The following is a 10,000-nucleotide window of genomic DNA, read 5'->3' as shown; positions in this document are numbered from 1 at the left end:
CCCACTTACTGACCCTGATAATGCCTCCTTCTTTAAATGCAAAATTGAGAACATCAGATCAAACATTGGATCTCAATTACAGTCTGCTCATTGTCCTGAACTAGCCATCCCAAGGGATAACAAACCCCTCATGTCAGAGTTCAGTCTGATAAACACTTATACACTAGAAAAAAAATTAAAAAACTCCTCCACCTGCAGTCTTGACACAATCCCTACAAACTTTTTCAAAAATATTTTTCATCTACTATCTGACAGTGTACTCCAAATTGTGAACTGGTCACTACAGTCAGGAATCTTCCCTGAATCCCTGAAAATGGCTGTTGTAAAGCCCCTGCTCAAAAAGAAAAGCCTAGACCCATCAGTATTAAATAACTACCGACCCGTATCCAACTTGCCCTTTATTGGGAAACTTATTGAGAAAGTGGTTTTCAATCAACTAAACGATTTTTTAACAGAAAATTGCTGCCTTGATCCGTTTCAGTCAGGCTTCCGGCCCAATTATAGTACAGAAACTGCTCTTATAAAGGTGCTAAATGACATATGTCTCAACACAGACTCTGGCAAAACTTCAGTGCTTGTATTACTGGACCTCAGTGCAGCCTTTGATACAATTGACCATAGCATACTCCTACACCGGCTGGAACACTGGGTTGGACTATCAGGCGGAGTGATCAACTGGCTGAAGTCCACTGGGTCAGATCAAAAAACACTCAGGTTTCGTATCACAGCCTTGTCGTCAGGTGTCCCCCAAGGGTCAATCCTGGGGCCACTTCTTTTTAATCTCTACATGCTCCCACTGGGTCAGATCAAAAAACACTCAGGTTTCGTATCACAGCTACGCAGATGACACGCAACTTTATTTAGCCCCGTCACCCACTGATACGGATCCCCTTGGCTCACTATGTGACTGCCTTGACCAAATAAATAGGTGGATGTCACTAAACTATTTGCAATTGAACAAAGAGAAGACCGAAGTAATTTTATTTGGGAGGAAGGATGAAAGACACAAAATGACTACACTTTTTAGAGCAAAAGGGCTTGAAGTTAAGACTAAAGTCAGAAACCTTGGAGTCATAATTGATAGTGACCTCAACTTTGATTATCACATGAGAGCTGTAACCAAGACATCATTTTATCACCTGAAAAACATTGCCAAGCTGAGAGACCTTATGTCCCAGTCTGACCTGGAAAAGCTTGTCCATGCTTTTATCTCAAGCCGGCTGGACTATTGCAACGGGCTCTTCACAGGACTTCCAAAAAAGACAATTAGACAGCTTCAATTAGTTTAAAACGCTGCAGCACGAGTCCTAACAAAGACAAGCAGAAGAGAACATATCACCCCCATACTTAAGTCCCTGCATTGGCTGCCAGTTTCTTTTAGGATAGAAGTACTGCTACTGGTTTTTAAAGCACTGCATGGGATGGGGCCAACATATATATCAGACATGTTTAAATTTTACATCCCCCACAGACCTCTTAGATCACAGAACAGCCAGGTATTATGCATACCTTCTACTCGCACCAAACAGGGTGAAGCTGCTTTTAGCCACCATGCAGTCCAGATATGGAACAAACTCCCTGAGCACATTAAGACTGCTCCAACCATTGCCACTTTTAAAACCCAATTGAAGACCACCCTTTTCTCTATGGTTTTTTCCTGTTTTTAATTTATTTTTATTGCTTTTATTGTTTTTACTTATTCTACTATTTTATTGCTTTTATTGTTTTTAGTTATTCTACTATTTTATTGCTTTTATTGTTTTTACTCATTTTACTACTGTGATATATTTGTGATATGTTTTATACCTGCTTACTTTTATTTGAGGTAATGCCTGAGCTATGTAAAGCACATTGTGTCTACCTGGGGTATGAAATGCGCTATATAAATAAATTGCCTTGCCTTGCCTATTGTTTGATAGTTCTCGAGACATGAATGGATACTTATTATACAATGCGTGAACAAAACAGGCATGACATTTTTTGGTAGTTCATAATAATTCCAGCATATAAAGGTCTTTTCTTGGTCTATCTACTAGTTTATGGTCACAAATAAATCCCTACGAACTTGTTTGAAACCAAAAGTTGACAGACGTGGGAGGGAACTTTTTACCTTAGCAGCCTGGACCAATGATCGCACAATTCTGACTGAAAACGCTTCCACATAGGAAGCTCTTGTGTTTCCTCGCGTATCGGGCCTTCCACCTCTCTCCTCTCTCCTCACGTATCGGGCCTTCCACCTCTCTCTCCTCTCTCCTTGCTCTTACCTCCTCTGGTTGCAATTAGATAAACGAGACGTCCTCGATGACGTCAAGCTTTTAACGATTTCCGGTGCACGAGCTGGAGAAACGAGGACCGAGGAGAGAGGAGAAGAGAGAGGAGAGAGGAGAGAGGAGAAGAGAGAGGAGAGAGGAGAGAGGCTGTAAGGAAATAGCCCACAGAGCTCCGACTGAAAGGAGGGATGCCACGACTTCCTGTGTGCATGAAACAACTTCCTGTGTGCATGACACAACTTCCTGTGTGCATGATGCAGCTTTTCCCAAATGAAACTGGACCGCCATTAGGCTCTTTATTTTTTTATATCCTCTCGAGAGCCCTAAACATCTGTCCAGTGCTGGGAATAAACCTAAACATCTGTCCAGTGCTGGGAATAAACCTGGAGTTTTTCCAGGTACTCCGCTCATACATGGAAAAGGAGAAAGGCTGCGTTACCCATCCACAGTGCAAGCATCTGGGAGGACATGCAGAATCCATGCGGATCTGGCACGGACAGCATCTTCTCTGTGGAGCCTCTGAGTACGCTTGCGTTCCAAACAATATTTAACTGCACTGGCAAAGACCACCCACCAGAGGGCAGAAGAGGTTCATCAATAGTCACATCTGACTCCCAAACAGCACCAACCTCAAAAAGGTCACACTTACAGCATTTCACTGAATCAGTTACATAAATCTTATCCGTGTCAAGTGTTTCAAACCGCTTCTGCAAGGTGAGCACGTTAAGCCGTCCTGGTGTTCAGCCCTGGTCGCCCAGAGTGCTTAAATGCCTGTTAATCCCATTGACTGTGGGAACGGTCTAGGATTCTTATATCTTTATGGTTAATCCACTCAATTTGAGCCCAATCAGATTAGCAGGTGCTGTCCAGGAAACACTGCACACATTGGAGAGTACAGTCCAGCACAGTGATACACACACACACACACACACACTCACACGTTGGAGAGTACAGTCCAGCACAGTAATACCGGTCGTGGTACAGTAGGACCTCTGGTTTTGTCTGGTTTTGTGAATGCTGAAGCTAATCAGTACTGTAGATTATCACTGGGTGGAGGCGCTCTCTCTCTCTCACACACACACACACACACACACTCACACACTCTCTCTCACGACACACACACACACACACACACTCAAACTCTCTCTCACACACACACACACTCTCTCTCTCTCTCTCTCTCACACACACACACACACACACACACACACACGTTGGAGAGTACAGTCCAGCACAGTGCTACCATTCATAGATTTTGACTTGTTTTGTGAATGCTGAAGCTAATCAGTAGATCATCACTGGGTGGAGGCTCACACACACTCACACACACACACACACACACACACACACACACACACACACACACTGGTTTTGTGAATGCTGAAGCTAATCAGTAGATTATTACTGGGTGGAGGCTCTTGGGGTTGGAGCTGGACATTACTGGACGACACGCGTGTTTTTAAATGGCTGTGAGGGGAACAAAAGACTGAACTCACTTGTAAACAAACAATGAGTGGAGACAAAAAAGCTAAATGATTCATGGATGTGCAATAGGCAAATGATGAATGATTCATAAGGTCAAGTGATGGAGAGAACAAGAGGAGGAAGAAGAGAGAGAGATGGAAAGAAGAAAGACAAAGATAGAGTGAGGCAGTAAGAAGAGACAGAGAGAAAAAGAGAAAGAAAGGTAGGAAGAGAGAAAGAGAGGGAGGGAGAGAAAGAGAGATATGCCAGTCCCTCCCCCCCCCCCCCCTCTCTCTCTCTCTCTCTCCGCTCAGAGAAGTGCACAGTCATACAGTCTGCCTGTCTCTCCACTGCACTTCCTGCATCAGGCCCTGAAGCAGCCGCCTGATTGGCTGAAGGGACGGGGACGGGAACTGGGAGTCATAGGGGGCGCTGGCCTATGAGAGGCCTCGTTTGGCATCGGATGACGGCAGGCCGTGTGTGGGTGAGAGAAGCAGTGATGAGGCAAACTGCACATCAGTGCAGAGTGGAGGAGAGAGGGAGGGAGGGAGGGAGGGAGAGAGGGAGGGAGGATGGGGAGAGGAAGAGAGGGAGAGAGAAGGAGGGAGAGAGAGAGGATGGGGAGAGGGAGGATGGGATGGAGATAGAGGGAGAGAGATGGATGAAGGAAAGAAGGGAGGGAGGAGGGAGGGAGGATGGGGAGATGGAGAGAGGGAGGGAGGGAGATAGAGGGAGAGAGATGGATGAAGGAAGGAAGGAAGAGAGGGATGAAAGAAGAGAGAGATGGATGAAGGGAGAAAGAGAATGCCTGCTGCAAGACATTTGTTTGCTGAGGAAGTCAAGAGGTAGGAGAGAAACTGTTGACACACACTCACACGCACTCAGTCAGGTCAGTTTTGCTAGTAGGCAATTAGGCAATCTGCTACAAACACACTCCTACAACTCACCACACAGAGCCTATGTCCAGTATGCACCACCACAGATATGTCCAGTACAGCTTACTATTTCATACTCCATTCTACTATTTCACACTCTATGCTACGTCCCTGACCAGCACAGCATACTATTCACACTCTATGCTACGTACCTGACCAGTACAGCAGACTATTCACACTCTATGCTACAAACACACTCCTACAACTCACCACACAGAGCCTATGTCCAGTATGCACCACCACAGATATGTCCAGTACAGCAGACTATTCACACTCTATGCTACGGGCCTGACCAGTACAGCAGACTATTCACACTCTATGCTACGGGCCTGACCAGTACAGCAGACTATTCACACTCTATGCTACGTCCCTGACCAGTACAGCAGACTATTCACACTCTATGCTACAAACACACTCCTACAACTCACCACACAGAGCCTATGTCCAGTATGCACCACCACAGATATGTCCAGTACAGCAGACTATTCACACTCTATGCTACGGGCCTGACCAGTACAGCAGACTATTCACACTCTATGCTACGTCCCTGACCAGTACAGCAGACTATTCACACTCTATGCTACGGGCCTGACCAGTACAGCATACTACGCTACTGTCCCGAATGAGCTTTACAAACTCAATCTTGACGTCATCAGTGCACACGTGTGGAGTTTTCTGAGTGCCCAGAACCCAACATCTCATTCCAAGCTCTGTTCATTCACCATGACTTGCAGTGCACGTTGCACAACCATTAAAGCTGTTTACAAGTTGAGGCTACCACTGCTTAGACAACTTAAACTTGGCCTCATTCTCAAACTCTCTCACAGATAGATTAACAGTTTGAGTTACATCACACATTTCCGGCTGCCTTGTACCTGGGAAAGTTGTGGTGGCTAACTCCTGGGGTCAAAGTGCATCCGAGGGGGTCATGCAGTGTTTGCACAGCGAGGGAGAGTGACAGTACAAGGTCAATAACCTGGCTAAAATATGTTTACTTTCAAATGGAGGTGACCTCTGGCTACTTTTTAGCATCAGGTAGGTAGGTATATGCCGTCCTGCTAGCACCAGGTAGGTACAGTATATGCTGTCCTGATAGCACCAGGTAGGGATAAGCTGTCCTGTCCTGGTATATGCTGCCTGCTGAACATCACACCAATTTGTGCTTTTTTTCTTGAGAAGTCTACATCCACACTTTTGTGTTTTCGCTTGAATCGTCCACACTACCGCCCGCACTACTGTCCACACTCCTGCCCACACTACTGTCCACACTACTGTCCACTACTGTCCACACTACTGTCCACTACTGTTCTCTCCCGCCCACACTACTGTCCACACTACTGTCCACACTCCCGCCCACACTACTGTCCACACTACTGTCCACACTCCCGCCCACACTACTGTCCACTACTGTCCACACTACTGTCCACTACTGTCCACTACTGTCCACTACTGTCCACACTACTGTCCACTACTGTCCACACTACTTTGGTGTTTTCGAGCTCCTGAAACGGAACAGTTTGAAAACGCATTGGGTGGTTATTCTACACTGTTTGTAAACGTATTATATAGCCGAGGAGTAAGTCTCAAGTATTCAAAGGACATGCAAGCAGGCTGGTGGACAAACACAGAGGTGTTTTCATGTGTCCATGGCCGTCATTCCTTCATCCGCCTCTCCTTCATCCACCTCTCCTTCATCCGCCTCTCCTTCATCCACCTCTCCTTCATCCACCTCTCCTTCATCCACCTCTCCTTCATCCGCCTCTCCTTCAGTGTCAAGTCAAGTCAAGTCAAGTCAAGTCAAGTTTATTTATATAGCACATTTCATACACAGAGGTCATTCAATGTGCTTTACATAAACAAAACCAAACGATAATAACAAATAAAAGCATAGAAGGGCAATATAGTCAAAGAATAGTTAAAAGGTAAAGATCATAATAAAAAGAAAACATAAAACACAAGGTAAAATCATTTAAAAATAAAGAATAATTAGTAAGCAAAAACAAAGGCAAAAGTAGTAAAAAAAGTAATAAAAGACAAAGTAGAATAATTATCGAGGCAGATTCAGAATTTGTAACTCGGCACAGTTTAGCAGAAAGCGTCTGAGAACAGTTTGGTCTTAAGTCTAGATTTAAAACTGGCTACAGTTGGGGCCTTTTTAATGTCATCCGAAAGTTGGTTCCACAGCTGAGCCGCATAGCAGCTAAAAGCTGCTTCACCATGTTTAGTTCTAACTGTAGGTTTTACTAGCAGGTTTTTCACCTGGGACCTGAGAGGACGAGAAGGTGTGTACTGCTGAAGCATGTCTGACAAGTATTTAGGTCCTGCTCCATTTACTGATTTATAAACAAGCAATAGTGCTTTAAAGTCAATTCAGTGACGTGTCAGACTCACCATGCTGTTGAGGTCGGAGTCGTAGCTGTGACAGGGGATCATAGCGCCCCCTAGAGGCTCCAGGCCGTCCTCGTCGTCCCACATGTAGGTGGCCCCCGAGCTATCCGAGGGAGACAGGTCCAGAGACGAGCCGTCCCGGAACACGCCGTCACTCGACACCCCCACACCCGGCACCGAGAACGCCTCCTTACCACCTGGGGGAGCGCAGGGAGAGAGAGATGGAGGATGGAGAGATAGAGAGAGTACAGGGAGAGAGAGAGATGAGAGAGAGGGAGAGATAGAGAGAGTACAGGGAGAGAGAGAGATAAGAGAGAGGGAGAGATAGAGAGAGTACAGGGAGAGAGAGATGAGAGAATGGAGAGATAGAGAGGGAGGGAGAGAGAGATGAGAGAATGGAGAGATAGAGAAGAAAGAGACAGAGACAGCATGGGAGAGGCATAAATGGATCATATGAAGGCCACTCATACTGGTTCACTATCATATGAAGGCCACTCATACTGGTACACTTGGCATAAATGGATCATATGAAGGCCACTCATACTGGTACACTTGGCATAAATGGATCATATGAAGGCCACTCATACTGGTACACTATCATATGAAGGCCACTCATACTGGTACACTTGGCATAAATGGATCATATGAAGGCCACTCATACTGGTACACTTGGCATAAATGGATCATATGAAGGCCACTCATACTGGTACACTATCATATGAGGGCCACTCATACTGGTACACTTGGCATAAATGGATCATATGAAGGCCACTCATACTGGTACACTTGGCATAAATGGATCATATGACGGCCACTCATACTGGTACACTTGGCACATCTCTGAGCAAACGGGTCCCTCATCTTCAGTTATCACATTATCACAACGTTCATATCTAATCTTTATCTTTCATCTTTTTTGGGCTTACACTGTGGACACTAAGCAGAGAAAACAATACAGTCTGTGTGTGTGTGTGTGTGTGTGTGTGTGTGTGTGTGTGTGTGTGTTGGCGTTTGGTAAAACTCACCGGTGAGTCCCATCTCTCCCCAGTCTACCGACTCGGACAGGAAGCTGTGGAGGCTGGTCACTGAGCACACATCCTGCTGCCGGCTGGCCGGCGTGTTGTCCTCCGACAGCGGATCTGATTGGACGAGCCCTTCGTCGTGGGTGGGAGGCGGCAGCAGCAGCGCCCCGCCCCCGTTGCCCAGGTTGTCGAAGTCGTCGATGTACTCCTCGCTGGTGTCGTCGTGGGTGCGCTCCAAGGAGGAGGTGGAGGACAGGGACATGTCCTCCAGGGGCTCGCCTGTGACGGAGGTGACGCAGAGCTCAGGGACTCCCTCCGCCCTCTCGGCCCCCAGATCACAGCTCTTGCCTGGGGACGACTCCTGGAGATCACCCCTGTCTGCCGCTGCACTGAAGTCATTGGCGTTGGGCTCGTCAGGTGATAGTTCATCCACTCTGGGATCGATTGCTCTGGTCTTGATTATACTAAGATCTGCTGCTCTGGGTTCACCTGCTTCAGCCTTGTCTAATTCAGGATGCATTAACGGGCAATCTGGTCTGGACTCCTGTTCTCTGCAATCCATTATTCTGATCACATCTAGTCTGAACTCAGCTACTAGGGACTCAAGCTCTGTTTGATCCTGATCTCTGGAATCCTCTATTCTGGCCTCATCTGCTTTGACATCTTCATCTCTGAGCTCATCTGCTCTGGCCTCGGCTGCTTTGGGCTGGGCTGGCAGCTCTGAGAGCTCTGTGGGGGCAGCAGTGGGGCTCGTGGAGCTCTTCATGGGGCAGCTGGGGTGTGGGGCAACAAGGCCATCCTCCGCAGATGCCCCCTGTGATCCCTCCTTCTGCTCCTTCACCTCCTTCTGCTCCTTCAACTCCTTCTGCTCCTTCACCGGCTCCTCCTGCGCCCTCCCGATGGGCGTCGGGCGGGGCTGTCGGATGAGTGAAGGCCTCATCAGCCTGTAGCTGAGCGCCGAGGGCTTGTTGGGGGCTGGTCCAGTGAGCAGGGGCTTCTTCTGATTGGCTGGGGCCAGCAGTAAGCTGCCCGCTGGGTACGGACGAGCAATGCCAGTGGTCTTGCCCCCCCTGGCTCCGTTGAGCACGGGGACGGGCAGAGCAATGGAGGAGCGGGCAGACGACGCCAGTCGGGCGTTCGGACGGGGCAGCTCCTGGTTGAAGGAGTAGGAGCGGGGGATCAGGGCAGCCCCTGAGCCGGGTCCCCGCGTCATGTGACTGAAGCTCTGCGAGCGAACCATGTGGTCCGGCGGCAGGAGGCGGAGGCTGTCGCTGGACCTGGACAGGCCGTCGTGAGCGGCACCTGGCATCAAGCCGTTCGACAGGCCGTGATTGGCCACGAGGCGCGAGGGGGCGGGCTGATGGGCGGGCTGATGGGTAGCTCTGTAGAAGGGACTGGCGACGGACGGCGCGGAGCGACGCACTGGCATCGCCACGGGAACCGTTGGCCTCTTTATCTCCCGCGCCGTGATGGGCGCCCTCTGCTGGTGCTGGGGGCGATAAGCTCCAGCTCTCCCCTCCTCAGGCTCCACCTTCTCTTTCCACTTGTAGGAGAGGGTGGGGGGTGGGCGCACTATGCCATTCTGCCGCGCTGGTGCCAGTGCTTTGCCCCCGGCGGGCACAGAGGGGATGGCGGAGCCGTTGGGCACGGGCTGGTGGGCGCCCCCTGGGGGTCTGGAGCCAAACTTGGGCAGCCTGGAGACCATGACGGGCTGTCGGAGTGCCTGATCTTCCATCAGCTACCTGCACGACCATGGAGATCGCAGCTGACCCGAGCTGTGACAGAGATTGAGAGAGGGAGAGAGAGAGAGAGAGAGAGAGAGAGAGAGAGAGAGAGAGAGAGAGAGAGAGAGATAGAGAGAGAGAGAGGAGAGAGAGGGAGAGAGAGATAGAGAGAGAGAGAAAGCGAGAGGAGAGATAGA

The 10,000-nt window shown here is 48.7% G+C and overlaps 1 protein-coding gene across 7 annotated transcripts in view; it reads right to left on the bottom strand.

Annotated features, from left to right (window-relative positions):
- Positions 1–10,000, bottom strand: part of ccser2b (coiled-coil serine-rich protein 2b) — an 83,604-nt gene that overhangs the window by 50,379 nt on the left and 23,225 nt on the right. For all 7 annotated transcript variants that reach the window (XM_042085229.1, XM_042085228.1, XM_042085232.1 and 4 more), the window contains 2 exons: positions 8,083–9,854; positions 7,061–7,254 (listed from right to left, as the gene is read on the bottom strand). In XM_042085229.1, coding sequence (XP_041941163.1) covers positions 7,061–7,254; positions 8,083–9,814 — 1,926 coding nt within the window. In that variant the 5' untranslated portion in view covers positions 9,815–9,854. The remainder of the gene's footprint in view (positions 1–7,060; positions 7,255–8,082; positions 9,855–10,000) is intronic.

The sequence above is a fragment of the Alosa sapidissima genome, chromosome 3 (genome assembly GCF_018492685.1).
Source record: "Alosa sapidissima isolate fAloSap1 chromosome 3, fAloSap1.pri, whole genome shotgun sequence".
NCBI classification, from domain to species: Eukaryota; Metazoa; Chordata; class Actinopteri; order Clupeiformes; family Clupeidae; genus Alosa; species Alosa sapidissima.
The sequence above is the reverse complement of the archived record's forward strand: the minus strand, read 5'-3'. Positions and strand labels throughout refer to the sequence as shown.